At 40.1% G+C, this 19,038-nt stretch overlaps 8 protein-coding genes and 1 non-coding gene across 9 annotated transcripts; 4 read left to right on the forward strand and 5 right to left on the reverse strand.

The window, feature by feature from the left end:
- Positions 1-505: 505 nt before the first annotated feature.
- Positions 506-3,529, reverse strand: PMT1 (dolichyl-phosphate-mannose-protein mannosyltransferase; the record flags this gene model as incomplete). The annotated part of the gene is made up of 1 exon (XM_043191821.1): positions 506-3,529. The coding sequence occupies one exon, from the start codon at positions 3,527-3,529 to the stop codon at positions 506-508; it is 3,024 nt and encodes a 1,007-aa protein (XP_043048793.1).
- A 1,688-nt stretch (positions 3,530-5,217) lies between these two features.
- On the forward strand, positions 5,218-6,156 carry KQ657_001008 (uncharacterized protein; the record flags this gene model as incomplete). The annotated part of the gene is made up of 1 exon (XM_043191822.1): positions 5,218-6,156. The coding sequence occupies one exon, from the start codon at positions 5,218-5,220 to the stop codon at positions 6,154-6,156; it is 939 nt and encodes a 312-aa protein (XP_043048794.1).
- Positions 6,157-6,312: 156 nt separating this feature from the next.
- On the reverse strand, positions 6,313-6,723 carry KQ657_001009 (signal recognition particle subunit; the record flags this gene model as incomplete). Its single annotated transcript, XM_043191823.1, has 1 exon — positions 6,313-6,723. The coding sequence occupies one exon, from the start codon at positions 6,721-6,723 to the stop codon at positions 6,313-6,315; it is 411 nt and encodes a 136-aa protein (XP_043048795.1).
- Positions 6,724-6,920: 197 nt separating this feature from the next.
- Positions 6,921-8,993, reverse strand: KQ657_001010 (divalent metal ion transporter; the record flags this gene model as incomplete). The annotated part of the gene is made up of 1 exon (XM_043191824.1): positions 6,921-8,993. One exon carries the CDS (start codon positions 8,991-8,993, stop codon positions 6,921-6,923), a length of 2,073 nt encoding a protein of 690 aa, XP_043048796.1.
- A 782-nt stretch (positions 8,994-9,775) lies between these two features.
- On the forward strand, positions 9,776-11,086 carry PDX1 (Pdx1p; the record flags this gene model as incomplete). The annotated part of the gene is made up of 1 exon (XM_043191825.1): positions 9,776-11,086. The coding sequence occupies one exon, from the start codon at positions 9,776-9,778 to the stop codon at positions 11,084-11,086; it is 1,311 nt and encodes a 436-aa protein (XP_043048797.1).
- Positions 11,087-11,847: 761 nt separating this feature from the next.
- KQ657_001012 (uncharacterized protein) lies at positions 11,848-13,950 on the forward strand (the record flags this gene model as incomplete). Its single annotated transcript, XM_043191826.1, has 1 exon — positions 11,848-13,950. One exon carries the CDS (start codon positions 11,848-11,850, stop codon positions 13,948-13,950), a length of 2,103 nt encoding a protein of 700 aa, XP_043048798.1.
- A 205-nt stretch (positions 13,951-14,155) lies between these two features.
- KQ657_001013 lies at positions 14,156-14,227 on the forward strand. The gene has a single exon. It is a non-coding gene; the product is annotated as a tRNA-Met (tRNA).
- A 201-nt stretch (positions 14,228-14,428) lies between these two features.
- On the reverse strand, positions 14,429-16,099 carry SSH4_1 (uncharacterized protein; the record flags this gene model as incomplete). The annotated part of the gene is made up of 1 exon (XM_043191827.1): positions 14,429-16,099. The coding sequence occupies one exon, from the start codon at positions 16,097-16,099 to the stop codon at positions 14,429-14,431; it is 1,671 nt and encodes a 556-aa protein (XP_043048799.1).
- Positions 16,100-16,710: 611 nt separating this feature from the next.
- KQ657_001015 (uncharacterized protein) lies at positions 16,711-18,894 on the reverse strand (the record flags this gene model as incomplete). Its single annotated transcript, XM_043191828.1, has 1 exon — positions 16,711-18,894. One exon carries the CDS (start codon positions 18,892-18,894, stop codon positions 16,711-16,713), a length of 2,184 nt encoding a protein of 727 aa, XP_043048800.1.
- Between the last annotated feature and the right edge of the window lie 144 nt (positions 18,895-19,038).

Genomic DNA, 19,038 nt, shown 5'->3' on the forward strand with positions numbered 1-19,038 from the left:
CTCGGCAACGACATGGATGTATGAGGGTTTGTGTGGGAGAGTCCTCGCCTCGACAGATACGACAATAGAAGGTATCTGCCATTGTGACGGTCAGGGGTTTGTGGAGAAGAAGAAGAGGAAGAAGAAGTTGGTGATGGTTTAGTTTGCATTTTCATAAGAGAAGGGAGACATTTTCATTTAACAGAATGAGACATCTTTATATGCAGTATCTCGTAGAGCTATACTGATCTACGGATCTTAGGTACAAATGTATAGCATTCGACTGGAATCAAGTTGCATATGTATAGTTACTATCTGTGTGTGCTGAATTAGTGTCTGCCTGAGTGTCTGACATTAAATAAAATTAAACTAAATATTTCGTACATTTGTTTCAAATCATTCAATAGTCTATCAGAAACTAGTATCAAATAATGTCGTGGATGGCCATTATGTCGCTCTACAGTGCTTAAACTTACATTAAACGTTTATATATAAAAACATATACCCATGAGTATAAATTGACTTCTTACTTTGTTTCCTCATCAACTGGTGACTCGGCAAGGGGAGGAACCACTGGAACGTCGTCTTCCTCATCAAAGTAAACGGTTTCAGCTGGAGGAGGAGATTCCAATTCTTGATGTTCATCAATGGCTTGAGAAATCTCTGGAGTCGCCTGAGCTTCTTCAAGAACTTCTTCAGCTGCTTCGGGGACGACTTCGAGAACTTCTTCAGCTGCTTCTTCCTTAACTGGCTTGGCCTGTTCAACGGCTTCGTGAACAGATTCCTTAGCTTGCTTAATAGCTTCTGGGACGGCTTCTTTGACGTTCTCAATAGCTTCGTGAACAGCTTTCTTAGCATGTTCAACAGCTTCTGGAACAGCTTCCACTACTTGCTCAACAGCTTCTGGAACACCTTCAATCTTTCCCTTGACTTCCTGAACTACTTCAGGAACGGCTTCTTCGACTTTTTCAACGTTTTCCTTGACTTCCTCAACCACTTCAGGAACGGCTTCCTTGACTTCTTCAACTTTTTCCTTGACTTCTTCAACCTTCGCTTTGACTTCGTCCTTGACTTCTTCAACGTTTTCCTTAACTTCTTCAATCTTTTCACCAGCAGCAGCTTGAACAGCAGACTTCTTTTCGGCAGCTTCTTGCAACGCAGCTTGCACAAGTTCCTCTTGATCTTCACCAGGAGCAGCTTGCTTCACGAAAACCGTTTCCACTGCCGATGGTTTAGGAGCATCTTTGGTCATGGTCTTGGTGACAGTTGGCATATAAATGTTAGTCATGGTGTAGTTACTGTATTCTCCCGGGGTATCAAAGAATGCGTTACACTCAAAGTCCCAAGTTGAAATAAGCTTTGAGTTGTTACAAACCTTCTTGGTCCATGGAGTACCATAAATCAATGAAGAATAATTGTAGTAGAAGAAGACCGAAGCAGCAAAGAAAAGTCCAAAGAAAACATACGACATTTGACGTAATCTTGGAGAAACACAAATATAATCCACAATTAATTCAAAAAAGTGTCCCACAACCAAGACACCAAAGTAAAAGGCTGGTAAATAATGATGAATGAACAATTGTCTACCCATAATGAAGAATGGGAAAAAGTGTAGGATCCAACCTAAAGTATATCCAAACACTTGTGAGTTGAAGTTGAAAACGTTTTTGTTAGTTGCAACACTTCTACCCGTTTGCCATCTCAAGACAGAAATCATAACGTGTACAACGAAAGTAACAAGAGCAGCAGTTACAGCATAGTATAATGGAATGTTCCCAAACAAATAAACTTGACGATGATCATGAACCCAATAGTTAATACCTCTTTCAAACAATGGCCAACTTTGAGGAGATGATTGCCAGTTGTGGTGACCAGTTAACCCATTGTTAATGATCCACATTCGCTTGTGAGATTCCAAAAACTTCTCCCAGAAACCAAACTTAGGATAATCAACATAAGTACGACTGGCAGCGGGGATTCTTTCATTGGTATTCTCTTCAATGTACCAATAAGTCAAAGGTCTTGCACCTTGAGAAGCAGTAGTAACTTCTTGTTGCTTAAAACCCCAATCAGGTAACTTAACTTCGGAAGAAAACAAATAAGTTCCAGTCATAGCATGTTTTAATCTGAAAATTGTCTGGATTGGTCTAACAAAATGACGGGCCTCTGGTTGAGATCTTTTCTGAACAATTTCAACAACAAAATCATCGTTGGCATCACCAGGAAATCCATCATAACCATAACAGGAAGCTTCCTTTTGCCAATCTCTCTCAGAAACTGGTGGCTTTTCATCATGGGAATGTAATCTTCTACCAGAGGAAGCGTGTTTCAATCTAATCTTCATACCATTGGTTAAAGGAACAAATTCATCTTCGGGAATCGTCAGATTATAAGGTTCAATGACCCATTTATTGTTATGATCAATGTGAGGGTATAAGGTGATTTGTTGTTGTTTGGAACCAGTTGGATAGAAATGGTTATGAGAATGCAAGTAACCACCAAAAGTTTCCAAATGTTTAATGGTAACCACAGACCCCAACCCAACCAGAGCCAACATATTCTTTGGAATATTGTTATTCTCCAACGAAGCCTTGAAGGCGGAGGTCAGAAGAGCAGTAGATTCATTATCTTTGGTTAAGATATTGAAATGAATAGCGAAAAAGCCCAAGTACATGGTCAAAGGAACCCCCAAAAGGATAAACCCACGGTAGAACAAATGAGCCACGACTTGGGGGAAAGTGACACTCAAATCACCAATAATAAACCAAACCTGGTAAACACAAGAAGCACCAACCCAAGCAATGGTGAAGAGACCAACCCATTTAGAAGAGAAGGATAAACCCAAACCTACACCAGTAAGCACCAAATAAGTGAACCAAGCACTAGTAAAAGGCTTTTGGAACTCAAACTTCTTATAAGCCCAGATGGAAAAGGCTATGAAGAACATCAAGGGAGAGTCCAAAAGAATGTATCTCGAAAGAGTGACCGAACTGTTTTCAATCAAAAACACCGACAGGGTGAATAAAGCCACCAAAGGTCTAACCCCGGAGTTTCTTAACGTCAAGTAACAAAACAACACAGTGCCTACACCCAAAACAGCAGGGAATAATCTCATCAAATAGTATGGAACCTCGGGAGGGAACGGATCACCAATGGTTTTAAAGGGGAACTCACCATCATAACCACCCAATTGACCTACCCAGCCATAGAGCATCTTGGCTAAGGGAGGATGAACATCCATAAAGAACTCCTTCTTAATATATTTGGCCGCAAACTTACCAAAATGGACCTCATCAAACACAACAGAATTGGGGAACCCTAACGCATAAAGTCTAACCACACAGGCAACTATAAGCAACCCAAAAAGTATAGCATATTCTTGAGTATCAATGGATCTATTCCGAACCAACTTACTACTGGGAGTAGTCACAAGATAGTCACGAACTTCGCCTTCAGCAAATTTAGGGGCTTCAACGGGGTCAACTCCGCTTAGAGTGAACTTGTCGACCACAATAGGTGGGGGGACTCTTTGGCTGGTCTTCTTAGCCATAATGAAACTAAACAGGAACAACCACTATGCAATTGATTGGCTAGAATGCACTATGCTCTTTCGGAGATTGAGTTCCTTTATGGCCTTGTATGTTTAGATGAACTCGAGAAACAGATGTAGCATTATGTGTTGTCAAGTGAAAAAAAAATACACCACGTACAAGAAAGGCCGACGTGTTACTTGCTGGAGGTCGTATGCTTACGTAATACGACGCGTATGCAATTTAAGGTTTTTGTTTATGTAATCAGCGGACTTTTGGGCTAAATGACACGTATTCATTGATTGAGTTGTGGTTTATTCTTTGGTGGATTACCCATTGGTACGTTTTGGTTCGTTACCCTTTGATACGTTACCTATTTGGTACGGGGTCTTTGGTGAACCGTGGTCAGGGGGGAAAATGAAGGAAAGTCCCGGAACAAATTTTCATGTGTCAGGTGATGAGTACCATTTTCTTTTTTCACTTTACATCGTCTCAAAGGTACCCTGCTGACCGTATGTATGGAAGACCACAGTTTATCGTGATCCATAGCTATTATTAGAATGGTATCAATGTGTGTTGTAGTCATTGGAGTCATCGGTAAACGCACGACCGGTTAACTAAATTGCATAAGGAGTAGTGAAGGCGATCATTCAGACAAGGGTTTTTTTTACGTAAGGCTGAGGTATTATTACTGGGGTTTTTATCTACCTACTATTGTTCAGCATATAAAAATGGGTTACTTTTTGGGGTTGGCATGAAGCGAGAACAAAGTGAGAGTTTCTGTTTCTGAGTGGAAGGGAACTGAGGAGATAACAGCCCTAAAGGCTTTGTAGTTATAGTACACTTATGTAAGATGGGTTCTTATGCTTACGATACCGTATAATACACTGCATCAAGCAAGTGTTTTGTACGCGTATCAATGGTGATGTGTGGTGGAGTGCGTTAACATACAAAATAAATCAATTGAGTTTCTGTAGCGCGCAATGCGATTGTCTCATAAAAGTTCGGACTAGTTGCAACCGAGTGAGGAGCATTGTTTATAACCTTGTATGATAAAGGAGATACATGGACTATTTGTTCATACTTATGCTTATACATGTACACACATTTGCATTACATTTATAAGTACATATGTATACACATATGTACTTGGATGCGTATTTCCATGCTTTCGTATATTAAAGCGTGAAATTATAATGTATCACTAGCTCTCACGGATAATTCAAATGTACTATAAACATACTCTTATCGAGATCTGGTACCCTTGTACATGATTATTGACCCCAATTTAACCCCCCCCTGCTAAGGTTGTACATCCTGATAATAATATTAATAAATAACAATAGTTAATAATAATAATAATAACAATAACAACACTGGCTACTCCCGACCCCTGGGATACCGCCCGTATCAAATTCCACATATTTGTGATTTGATCGACTCGGTAATTTTTTAAAAATCTCCTTGCTCTTCTTCTTCTTCTTCTTCTTTCCTCTACTGTATCTATATCCAAATGACATACTACACTTATAAGTTCGTTTGGTATGTGCGCAGCTCCTTGCTCATCCCCTTAGTATCATGTTTGGTTTGTTAGGTAGTGTCGTTTTTCCGACCCCTTTAACTGCCCCTTAATATGATACCAGTAGTATTATTATGATACGAGCAACATTATCACCATAAATGGCTTTGTATAGATCATCTACTAACTATGTCTTCTAGGCAAACCACGGATCCGGCTGTGCGTTCCGTTGTTGTCACGGGGAATTTCGATAATTGGTCCCAATCCAGTGATCCCTTACTTAAGAAGGACGATGGCCGTTTTGAAGGGGTGATCCAATTTAAGAAGAAGGAAAAGTTGACCTTTAAGTTTGTTGTTAATGGATCTGATTGGGTGATTAATCCTGACTACAGTACTGAATGGGATAATGGTATTGAAAACAATGTTATTGACGAGTCAGATTTAACTGTGGTTGAACCTTTTGAAGAACTGCCATCAGCAGCAGCTAAAATTGAGCCAGAAGTCGTACCACCTGTAACTGAACATATCCCAGTTCAACATCAAGAAGAGCATGATGACGACGATGAAGATCTTCTCATCTCAACTCATACCGATAAGGACACAGAATTGAGTCAAGTATCATCATATTCTGCAGTTTCTATTCCTGCTTCAACCCTGGAATTTGTTGCTGTTACTCCTGCTGTGACTGAAGAAGCAGTTATACTTGAAGATAGTATTGATATTGATGATGACGGGAATGCTACTCCTATTCGTTCATTATCCAATTCAGGAATAGTTTCTGGTGCACCCGCTACACCTACATCACCTGTGGATGAAGACTATGATGATGATGTTGAAGAAGTAGGCAATGATTCTAATTCAGAAGTGCTTCCCAAATCAAAAGAAAGCAATACCAGTGGGAAATCACCTTCGATCCTTAATTCCATCAATGGTAACTCTCACAAGAATCAATCTGCATTGAAACCTGTTGATATTTTAAAGGCTCCCGGTGCTTTCCCATCTTCTCCAGCATCACTGGCAGGAGGTGATACTGCTACTGCTACCGCCTCTTCTACTACTACGACTGGTAAAGCTTCAACTAAACGTGATGGCTTTATGGGCCGTTTCAAATCATTGTTCAGATATTAAGTATCTTGTTTTGTTGTATCATTATTATTCGGTAAGGCACTATAAATTGATTGAATAGCATTTAGTTTATGTGGTCTCTAATATCATCTTTAATACCATGCAAACAGTATATATGCTGTGACGGCACGTAGTATTAGTTATACAATATCGATTATATCATTTTCTTCCCTTCTTCTTCTTCTTGGTCTTTGAAACACCAGATGGTTCCGGCAACACTACTGGAGTCGATTCTTTTACTTCCACAGGAGTTCCCTCAAATCTTGCGTTGGCCATAACCAGAGCCAATCCTAGACCGTTCACTGTGTCATGGTTAACTCCACGAGGCCCAACAAACGTCATCAACCGACTGAACTCCTTGACCTTGGACGTACGGAACTTGAGACATTTCCCACTGGCGGGCTCAAAGCATTTGAAGGTGACTCGGTGCGTAGCACTCAGGCTTCTTGTGGTGGTGCGATGTTTCTTCGACACATTGCTGTAGGTGATACTGAGCCGTGTGGTTGGATATGTGCTTAGTAAATTGGCCAGACGCTCTATAAACGACTCCACTTCCTTTACGTATGGCATTGTAGGGGCAAGGGTGGTGGGTCCAGTAGGTAGAGGTTACAAAGGTGGTGGGCTACAGTTGATCGTTTGATCAAATTTTTCAGTCGAACGACTGCGACTGCCATAAGGCGCGACAAAAGCTAGGTCGAACTGGCTGGTACGAGTACCGCAGTAGGTCGTAGTAGTAACGTTATATTCTAATATACAATCTATAATGCTTAGTCTTCAAATACACTCAATATCAAATACCCATTAAGGACAGTCACAAAGATCCAAACTGTAACCGCAATCGTCGTACCAATACGACCATTACTCATGTCCTTATAGCCTTTAATGAGTCGAACGTTATCATCTTCATCATCGTCATCGTTCGTGAGAGTGTTGCTTGAAGTAACCTGTGTGATCAGCAGACTACGTGATCTAGAAGTATTCTTAATGGTAGCCTTAGCGGCGGCCGCTGCAGCCATTCCAGAATGAACCAAATTGGTCCCACTGGTACCTGGGGTTGGAGCAACCGTACCTACTGATATTTGAGACGATGATTCCATTAACCCGAATCTATGAATGCCCTCGTCGTCGTCTTCATCATCCCACGCGGAACATGGGTGTGAGTTCCGTAACTCTTGGAGTCTTATAGCCGGTTGAGTCGCGGTATACTTCCTATGAGAAGAAGAATCATGGGCGTTGTTATTGTTTCTATCAATGGTGCTTTCAAAATCAACTATGGTGTCAACTTCGATCTCGTCTTGGAAATAAATAGGAACTCTCATGATCTTCTTGCTGCACGTGAAATAAATCAATGGTGCTGTTACCGCAGGTAAAAGTATGGAAAGAACAACTTGACTGTAGTTCAACACTTGTGATAATCCATTACGTCCAGTTATCATCACTGCAATAACACAAGGAACAATGGCTAGCAATCTGGTGATCAAACGACGAACAACTGGAGGGAAAGACCAATTCATGAACCCTTCACTAACCATTTGACCTGCAAGTGTACAAACAACTCCTGCTGATTGACCTGAACAAAGTAATGCAAGAGCAAATACAAATCCGGCTGTAGGATTCAAATGCCGACTGAGTAAATTGTAAATGGTATATAAATCAGCAGATTCATAATTGGTATTGTCATCATCTGAATCATAGTCATCATTGTCATCGTCATCTCTTCGTCTATGATCGGATCTTGAAGTTAATGTTGCACCAGCCACAATCAAAATGGCAGAGTTAACGAAAAGTGCAACCGTGAACAAAGATATCACCAATTCTGTTAATGTGTAAGCCATGGTATCTTTTATAGCATGAATCAGAGGACGATAGATGTCATCTTCATCTTCATCTTCATTATTAGCAGTTGTTAAATTCTCTTCCGCTGTTTTATGTGGATACTCTTGTTCAGTACCACTCATTAAATGGTCATGTTCATCCAGCAGTTCATGAGCAAGAGTAGTATCATTATCTACTATTGTAGTGACATCCTTTGAGGAAGAAGAAGATGCTGATGTATGACGTAAACTCTTCGGTATGAAAAACCCAGATTTAATGTCATATTCTTTAAGACGAGCTTGTACTAAACCTGAACCCAAATACAACAGATGAGGCATAACTGTAGCACCTAAAATGGCAAGGGAAAGAAACAAGCCCAGAGTATTATGATGTTCTTTAGAAATTTCCACCACTTCGGATGAAGGGAGAAATCCACTAAGAACTTCCCCCAATTTGAAATTGATTTGTTCATCGTGACTTACTTGCAATAACTCAAAGGCAAAACATACTACTGTAGCAGCCACCAATAAACTAACAAACCCTTCAAAGATTCTAATGAAAAGCATTGGACCATTGGGTCTATATGCCATAAGAACCACCAAAACATCCACTACCGTAACTAACACTCCCAATATTAAGGGCAATCCAAAAATGATGTTTATGGCAACAGCACATCCAACCACTTCTGCCAAATCTGTAGCAATGATTGCAATTTCCGTCATTATATAGACGAAAAGATTTGTCTTGTAACTAAGATGTTCTCGACAATTAGATGCCAAATCAAGTCCTGTGACTGCCCCCAATTTGGCTGAAAGTACTTGAAGATATACTCCTAAACATGTGGACATCATCACACTAAAGAGCAACTTATACCGATAAACTGAACCCGCAGCCACGGCAGTTGAATAGTTCCCAGGATCCATATATGCCACTGCAACCATTAACCCTGGGCCCACAAAACGTAGGTACTTCTTTATGACACGTAACATTTGTGATCCTCGACCTTTCACCCAATGTGTAGACATGTTTTGATATGGTTTATTTTGTATGTGGTTCACGCCGGCTCATTCACTGACTTGGCATAGATGCACACAAAATATACTGCACACGACAATAATGGAGACCACGTAAGTAGAAGGAGTACACTGTAACAGTGGAACAGTGGAACAGTGGTGAACAGTAATGAACAGTGGTGAACAGTAACGAACAGTGGTGAACAGTAATGAACAGTGGTGAACAGTAGTGAACAGTACAAGTATAACTGGTGCAGCTGTAATAGAACTAGTAGTAGTTGCTGTTCAAGCTGCTATATATTCCCCTGACTATATTATAATGGACCGAATTCGCAATTGATGTTTCCTTCTAACAGTAGAACTAACGCGTGCTGTTTTGAGATTGTACCTTGATTGTAAGCTTAAATGAATGCTGTATGACTTGGACCAACAAGAAGAAGAATATTTGCTTGATTACAGGGCGTATGCTCCATAAAGTCTGCGGGGCTGTGAACGATGGGGCACTGCATACTGAGACCCATTAACCCGGTATTTTCCTGGACAACTTATTCAAAAGACTTCCCGATCTCCGGGGACGTGTGACGTATGCTTACGTAAGCATACGTATAGGATGTCAATATAATCCGGAAATGTCGCGTCCGTTGAATATCGATGTCGCAGGTCTTGTTAATCGGAGTTATACTTGCGAAGATTCAATGGCTAATACCATTGTCAATAATTAGGAAAACTAATCTACTCTCTTTCCTCTTCTACGTTCACAATTGAGTCAGTGCCATCGTTCAATAATATACATCATGCTTAGAACAGTAACAAGGCCATCTTTGGCACTTTTCAAGAGACGTTTCTTTCACAACTCCGCTGTTACGGCTGCTGCTTCTGTCTTCAAGATGCCAGCAATGTCTCCTACTATGGAAGAAGGTGGTATTGTTGGCTGGAAGGTTAAAGCCGGTCAGGAGTTCGCAGCTGGTGATGTTATTTTGGAAGTGGAAACAGATAAGGCGAACATAGACGTTGAAGCACAAGACGATGGGATCTTATGGGAAATCATTGAACAAGATGGTGCTCATGGGATTCCTGTTGGGAAGCCTATTGCCTTACTTGCAGAGCCTGGTGATGATTTGGCTTCCTTGGAAAAACCTTCGTTTGAAGATTCTGCCGCTAAGCCAACTCCAGCAACATCAGAAGCTGAAGCAGCACCTCCAGCTGAGTCCTCTTCCAAGTCTGCCACAGAATCGCCCAAACAAGAAGAAACAAACACAACTAAATCCAAAGGTTCTTCAGAGGTGTTCTCTTCTGCCAATCCTAACCAGAAACTCTTACCTTCAGTAGAGTTACTACTTCATGAAAACGGAATTAATGCTGAAGATGCCCTTTCGAAGATCCCTGCTTCTGGACCTAAAGGTCGTATTTTGAAGGGTGACGTATTGGCTTATTTAGGAAAGATTGCCAATGAATCCATTGAACAAGTGACCGCATTCATTAAAGAACGAGAACATCTTGATTTGAACAATATTGTACTTGCTGAACCCAAAAAGAAGACAGAGGGAGAACCATCTAAACCAAAAAAGGCCAACAAGAGTGAAAAACCACCAGCACCAAAAAATATTGTTAAGTTTGAATTGACCGTGGCTTTGGACTCCGAAGTATCACCAAATACTTTCCAACATGCTTTCAACAGAACTCTTAGTGCAACTGTTCATGATACCTACGCCGCCAAGTTCCCTCAATACCAAAACTCACCTTCTGCAGTTGGTACTTTAACCGCTAATGAAATTTTTGATGAGCTTCTTGCACCATCAGTTTCCAAATCCAGATTCAATGTTTCTGTTCCTAAATTTACTTTCCATGAATCAAAGACAGCTCCATCATCAACGTCATCACCATCTCGTACAAGATCAGATTCTCTTTTTGATGAACTTGTGGGCTTTACTCCATCCCCATCACCTTTAAGTCAAATGGTTGCAACTACAGTCGTACCATCTGTTGATGTTACTTTTGAACTTACTCTTAATCTTGGTGTCAATGATGCTAGAACTTTTGCCAGCCATTTTGAATTGCTTTTACTCAACAAAGTTCCTGCCTCAAGAGTCAAGGTGTCTACATAATTATTTAGAGGAGGAGGAATCATTCGGGCATCTCACTGTGTAACTAATGAAGTAGCAGCTGTATAGTGGACCGTAAGACTGAAACACACGGCAGACGGCGCATCACCCGCGCTACCAAACGTGGTGCGGATTAATTTTTTTGTCTTCGCGAAGTATGCGACACAAAACCTGTAGATTAATAAAAATAAAAAAAAAAATACAATCCTAAAAAAATAATGTAAACCTACCAAACATATCAAACCTTCTACAACTGGTGAATATCAATACTATTGATATCATTAAAATCCACGGCATACTTAAAGGCACGCGCACTTATCTGTGGGTTCTTTCCGTGATTAAAATTGCCTGAAAAATCAGGAAATCGAACAAGACTCTTGTGTGTGTTTGCAGATCACCGTTAAGACCAAACAAAGCAATACACTCGGTCAAATAAGATTCCATTGGTGCAAAGCAACATTTACTTTTTGACGTATTTGTTTGACATAATTGTCTGACGTACTTGCTGGAGATATTCATATTTGTATTTATTTAGTTGATATTTTGTATGAGTGTTTGTCTGATTTTTCAGCTTGTTCCTTTCAGAAGCCGTTTATCTACTACGAAGTCTAACTAAGCTTACCAATTAAGTCTTATATTATCCACTTTGGATACAAATGTATCTCCCACTTCCGAATTATATCAACAACACTAGTTCTTCCAGTTCCAGTAACTCAGATAATGCAAAGACACCACCACTATTTCCAACCAGAGGCCATCAAACAATGCATCCTCAACAACAACATTCTCAAATGACATCAACAGCAACTCTTCAAATGTCTCCTGGTGCTTCGGTGCCCTTGCCAGTTACTCATACACCTCACCATGGACAGCTGGCTTATTCAATGGCTTCTGTACCTCCTCCTTTACCTATGGGTAGTGCAGCATCATCTGCTTCCACAACAAGTGCCTATCATCAGTCACATATACATTACAGAACAGCTGCAGGATCCCCACCATCCAATGGTGGTCCTACTATTGCCGCTGGGGCCACTTCTGCCACTACTTCTGGTTCTGCTGCTGGTGTCGGTGTGCCTGCTGGAGGTCCTGTCACATTTGCTGCTAATACAGGTATTGGTATTCATCTTGGAAATGCCGTTATCGGTGCCACTACTACCGACATAGGGAATGTTTCCTTTGATCTCACAAATGGCTATCAACAGTTACAACAACAGCAACAACTACAACAGCTGCAACAACTGAGACACCAGCAACAACTGAGACAACAACAACAACAACAACAGCATCACCAGCATCATCAACAACAAGATCAGCAACAGCAACAACAAAGGTTGCTCCAAAACCAGTTCCAATATACTCCTGTTTCATTCCAGCTTGCCAACGTTACACAACAATTCAACAGCTCAATTAATGCAATAGCACCAAGATCACAACTGCTGAACATTCAACTGCAACCACTGCAACAACAACAACAGCAGCAGCAGCTGCTGCTGCATCACCAATACCCAAACCAGCAACAGCAACTCCAAAATCAGCACCAACATCAACATCAACTTCCACACCAACATCAACACCAACTTCAATTTCAACTTCAGCATCAATATCAACAGCTGCCTCTACAACAAGAACTGCCACATGCACAGCATGTAAATACACACCCTAATCAATTTCTTGCAGAGCAACCCCACCATCAACATCAACAATCCCAACGGCAACCTCATCAACATCCTTTCGAGCAGCAACATGATCCAGCCGCTCATCAAACCCGACAGCAACTGCCGCAATATCTGCAACAGCCACAGAAACATGACCAGCGTCAACATCAACTGCAGAAACAATCCCAACAGAGTTTGAACCCACGCCATATTACTCAAATCAACCCCCAAGATTTAAATCCACAGCAAATTAATCCTCAACAGATTAACCAGTTCAATCATTCATTAGAGTTAAATTCCCAACAAATCATTCCCCAAATAAGTGCACTGGATGTTAGCCCCCAACAAGTGAATTCTTCTCAAGTTAAAGGTCAACCACAGAATTCCAAACCTCAACAAGTGAATGCAAAGCAAATCAACCCTCAACAGGTTTATAATTCTTTACAAGGAGTCTCGTCTCCAAATTTGGACATACAACATGTACATCTACTGCCACAATTTCAGAATGGACACCCTCACCAATCGCCATCTATGCAACATCAACGGGTGAAGAAAGGCACGCAGACAGGAACGAAAAGAGGAGCATCCAAGAGTCTGCTGAAGAAGCCACCACAAAATGAAGTTGCTGCTCATGAGACTCAATCCCAATCAACATCATCTGAAGCACAACAAACACCCAAACCATCGCCTCCAGTTCCTGAAGGAACAAAGAAAAGAGGAAGACCAAAAAAGTATCTTTTTGATACAACTTTAAATATTTATATTGATTCACTGCATCCAAACTTTAAGGAATTGAACAAAATTGCAAAGAGTGAAGCAGCAGCAGCTTCGGCTAGTAGCAATATCGACGGGGGAGGAGATGGCTTTGAAGGGCTGGTTTCTGGGAAAGGTAAAAAGTCTAAATCCAACGGAGATGGGTCGCCTGGTATGGGAGCTATTATTGCCGATGCTGCACCACAACTTCGTGCTGGATTGGCCCGTTTATGTGATCAACCTCCGTATTTACGGTCACTTGAAGATGATGCTGTGAAACAATTAATTCAAAAGAAAGACCGTCGTGGTCGCCCTAGAAAGTTCCCAATTGAGGAAACAGGTATAACTATCAAGGGTATTCGTGTGAATGGTCGTGGTAGACTGACCAAACAACTGTCAGACCTAACAAAGGATATTGAACATCCAGAAATAGGTCATGTTGGTATGCCATACAATTAATCAATTAGCGTATAGAGTATGTAATATTAGTCTTCTTGAAACACTAGTGATTTCTAAGATACCCATTAAACAGAGGAAGTCGTATGTAAATTGCATTATAAACTCAAATGGTAAAGCCTATACAGTACTGTATATAACTGGTATCAAAGTAGAGTGTTATCCTGACTAGACCTTAAGTACATGAAAACTTTTTGTTTTAAAGTAGAGCGCCGTGGCGCAGTGGAAGCGCGCAGGGCTCATAACCCTGATGTCCCTGGATCGAAACCAGGCGGCGCTACTTTATCACTTTTTTTGCACTTACTTATATTAAAGTCTTACAGACTTATACCAATTATTTTATATGTGTTCCTTTAGGTTAAGAAATTAATAAAGTATCATTGCTACTAAGAGTTGTAGAAACCGTACCGATATAAGAAATACAAGAATATATGTAACAAGAGAATACAACGGAAAAGTATTGTTCATTGAGTAAAGGTCATCACTTCTTCTTACCTTTCTTCTTAGAGGATTTCCCCTTCTTCTTTTTCTTTTTACCAGTAGATTTGGTTTTGGTATTGTTTGGTTCTGGGGTGTTTTCAGAGGTTGATGATTGTTGGACATCGCAATTGCTCGCAGGGAAGTCATTTGATCCCGACTGAGGTTGTGACGAGTCAGGTTGCGACTGGTCATCTATTGTGGGAGGAGTTGATTCCAGTGGGGCAGCTTCTTGAGATGGTTGTTCGGTAATGGATTCAGTTTGACCAGTCGCTTCATCATCTTGATTCTTATCAGAAATAGGAGTAAGCACAGAATTTGATTCATCATTTGTGGTTGCTTGTTCATATATTCTTTCTCTTAAATCCATAACCTCTTCAGGTTCATTGGTGATTTGGGAGAAACTACCATCCAGATTAGCCTTTTCATTCAATTTGGGTTGACTGGTACGAGGAGAAGAAGTATTATCACCAACAGCACCAGTAGTACCACCGCCAACAGCAGCGGATGTGGTTGCTTGAATAGATCTGCCAAAGAAATCTAATTCTTCTTCGGGATAATCGGGTGGCAATTCTTCACCTTTGGCCAAAATCGTGTCTTCAAGTAACAGTGTGCCATAATCTGGTAAGGCAGTCATGCCTTGTTCACCTCTTATCTTACGATAATCACTAGTAGAAACAAAGGCATACTTTTTTACGTTTGCTTCGACCCAAACAAACCCCAATTGTCCAATGTTGACTTGGAATCTACCATTGGTCAGGAAACATCCAATAGCTGGGAACAAATCCAAATATAACCCAGACATGACATCTAAGATCTTCTTCCCATTACGAGTGATGAATAATGTACCCGAGGGAATCACATAACCAAACCCTACCACATCTGATTGTTGTAATGGAGGTAAAACTTGAGCGTTATATTTTGAGTTTTCACCCATATGCTGTTGTAAGGGAGTTGGAAGTGGTTTGTTAATCTTCAAATTACCTGTGGATTCATAAGCAATTGAAAAGTTATTATAACCTGGAAGTCTGAACTGGGAAGGATAAGGTTTGGTGACCAACCCAATTGAAAAATGGGCATTGGCCACAGAATTATCAAATTCATATACTTTGGTTTCAAAATAAATGGTATCAGCATGAGTTCTATGAATAACGGGCAATGGATAATTTAACATGGCTGTTGCAGTAGAATAGGGTTCGGAATTATTTTGAAATAATAAATCTGTTTTATCAGCAACAATAAACTTTGCATTTAGAATATTATTTGGAGATTCCTGAACAAATTCAAATGCTTCAATACCTTTGTCTTTTATTAAACTCAAGTCCTCATTAGTGAAACTTCCTCCTTTAATATGCGTGATACTTCTGGGATGTTTTTGAGTGAATTCTTCACCTAATCGATATGCAGATAACTCTTCAGGTGATACTCCAGTTAAGTCGTATTCCTCTGCCAAATGAGTCATGGCTTCTTCATCATTTAAAAATTCATGGGGTACATTCCCTCTGCCTGAATTACCATCTAGAAGACGACTATATTCATTAATTTCCCCGTTTCCAAAGTTGAACGACAAACCTTTAGCTATTAAAATACATCCCAAAATAAGGAATATGATAGCAACTAATATCAAGAATACCGACATTCCAGCGTCTACCACTGTTTGAGTCTCAATTGCCATATTGCGTGAAATGCAATATATCTGCCTAATCTACTACAAAGTCACGAAAATAACTCGATAGTTAAAGCAAATTGCTATCCCCGCCAAATATGAGTTATTAGACCCTACGACAACTTTGTGTTGATGAACGCTTTTTCTTATATCAGTTCCAGCAATTGAATAGTGGACCCAGTTAAAGGTTGACTTCAGGCCTGTCCCACAAAAAGTGTGTATTATGGCATCAATGATATCGTGTAGCAAAGGTCGTGGATATCCCAAGAAAGAAAATTTTTCCTTTATGTGCGACTTTTCACTGATATTATTTATGGCTGCAAATTGAAGTCAGGAACGGTATCTTAAAAAGTACTCAGTAAAATTCTTCTTCTACATCAGTTAAGCTGCATTACATATGTACTAATAGTGTGAAAAAGCATAAAGTTACATGACAGTTATGCAGATTATGAATGCATATTTACAAAATAGGCGCATTCATTTACGTGTGTATGCATATCTGCTAACATGCGCAAAATTATCAATGTGTATACGACGCACATGTAAATACATATGTTGAAGAAATATCATTTTCTCCTATTCTATTATTAGTGTTATCTTATGCAATACCATTATTATCTTTAATGATTTGATTTGCTTTGTTTCATCAAATGTCTAGACCCATCCTTAATGGTGTTGCAATAATGCTTATCCAATAATACATTCTCCCATATAGTAGCAGCTCCACTATTACATCTATCAAGTTCAACTTCTCTCTTGGATGTTTCAATGCCTAAAACATACAGACCTTCACCACTGATTCGTTCTTCTGTGTTCCATAGTCCCTTGACTTCTTCCCCATATCTGGAAACCAACTTGGCCACAAACTTAAGCGTAGCAATAGTGGTCCGCTCTGGAGCGTGCAAGGCTCCCATATGCAATCTTTTAATAAAAGCAGCAGCTCTAGAACTGGAACCGTTTCTAGACTTGAAAAAGATGAAGTCAAGACATCTAAGTAAAAGTTCAGCTTTAGTGGCCACGTTAACTGCAGGTTTATCAACAATGTCAACACGTCCAAGAGGATCTGCAAGTCGTAAAGTACGGTGAGACAATTCCAAATCTGCATCAAGCATGAAATCAACAATCACCGCATAAAGTGTGTTTGTAAATGCAGATAAATCAGTAGTAATAGGCAATTTACCCATAGAACTGTGGTTGAGAACAAGTGCAAATGATGTGGCTATACAAAGAAGTACTTGACGCACTTGAGTTCCATAGTAAACTCCTCCTATCAAGTCATCTTCATCATTATCATCATCCTCTTCATTATCTCCATCCTTCTCCTTTGTTGTGACAAGTGGATTGGTATCGTATAACGAATGCGACTCTACAATGTCCTGCATGATTTCTTTAAGCACCAGAAGAAAGTCTCCTAATAAGTCAAAATTAGCCATCTGGCCAAATCTTGATAACCCTTCCAATACTGCAGCCATCAACTGTGATGCATCTTGTGCAACAGAAGCAATCATTGTATACGTGCCTGCCTTTAAGATCTCCAAATACAATGTAAGCATCATCTTCAACACTTGAGCTTGATATTTTTCTCTTTCTTCTGCAGTAACAGCTTGTTCGGCAACACGCATCTCTTCTTCGATTTCCTTGCGTTCCTTCCGTGCCTTACGTTCCTTCTTTGATAAATGTACTCTGTCTTTCTTTTTCAATTTAGGCTTTGTGTGCTGGTCTTTATTGTTATTGGGGTCGTAATCTTCTAACAATGTCAACGAAAGGAAGACGTTAATCACAGACTCATCAACACGATATTTCTTGTCTCTTATAGCTTTGGTCATAATGGTAACAATATCAAAGGTGATGTCACCATGTTCGGCATCGTCTTGCAAAAGAGACTCAAGAACACGCACACATTTGGTGAAGACATCTAAATCATCAGGATGATTGGGTTTCCTATTCAATCTCTTGATAACAATGGAGAAAACCTCTTTCCTATAATTGAAGTGACGCAAACTCGATTGACAAAGTTCAACAGCGGCTTTAGTTGCTAAGGATCCCAATTTCTTTTGCATTAGAGTGATACTTTTGTTGCTTTCAGAGTTCAGGTATGAAATCTTGGAAAGCTGTGTTAAATGGTCGACAAACGCAGTGTAATTTTTCACTAAAGTTTGTTCGTATGTTCTGAGACGAGCAACTTCCTTGGTAACCTTTTCACGTTGTTCGGCATCAGTTAACGGACGTATTTTATACGACGGAGCAAGCGACTTGAAAATAGGGATTAATGCTGTTAATGCTAACTGACTAGTGACAGCATTCTTCAGGGTAGACATTTTACGTAACCGAGTTAAGTTTAGAATATGTTCTTCTGGGTTCTCAATAAGTCCTGACGCTAAATCTGAAATCTCTTCCTTGGTCTTTATAAGAAATTCTCTTGGAGTTAAATTGTCCAATTCGTCTTCTTCTTCTTCTGCTTCGTCTTCTTGTTGATTTTCATTAAGTTTATTGGAATCATCAGCTTCATTTTCATTATCAGTTTCAACTTCTTCTTCTGGCTTCTCTTTGGCTACTTCTTCTCTCATCACTCTCTTAACCATCCCTTCAGCTGTTTTGATGGGTAATGACTCCACTAGAGTTGCGTTTTTCTGTTTGGTGGTTGATCGGGGCTTCAATTCATAATCTTGTTCTTCATTGTCCCAATCTTTCACATCACTGTTTTCCACTTCCGTGGAGAACACACCGGTAGAAAGTAAATCATCTTGCTCCTGTTTAAGTTTCTTCCGACGGTCGTCAGCTGCTTGGTTTCTTCTTTTAGCCATCACCACCAGACGTAGAGACTGTTCTATGTTGGTTGTAGAGTGTTAGTTCATCTCATCTCATCACTTACTTTGAGAGATGCGCACAAAAAAGTGGGTTCCAAAAATGGAACATTTAAGCACGTGACCATAAATAACGTCTGTGCA

This window comes from Scheffersomyces spartinae, assembly GCF_019049425.1.
Source record: "Scheffersomyces spartinae strain ARV_011 chromosome Unknown scaffold_13, whole genome shotgun sequence".
NCBI lineage: Eukaryota > Fungi > Ascomycota > Pichiomycetes > Serinales > Debaryomycetaceae > Lizanozyma > Lizanozyma spartinae.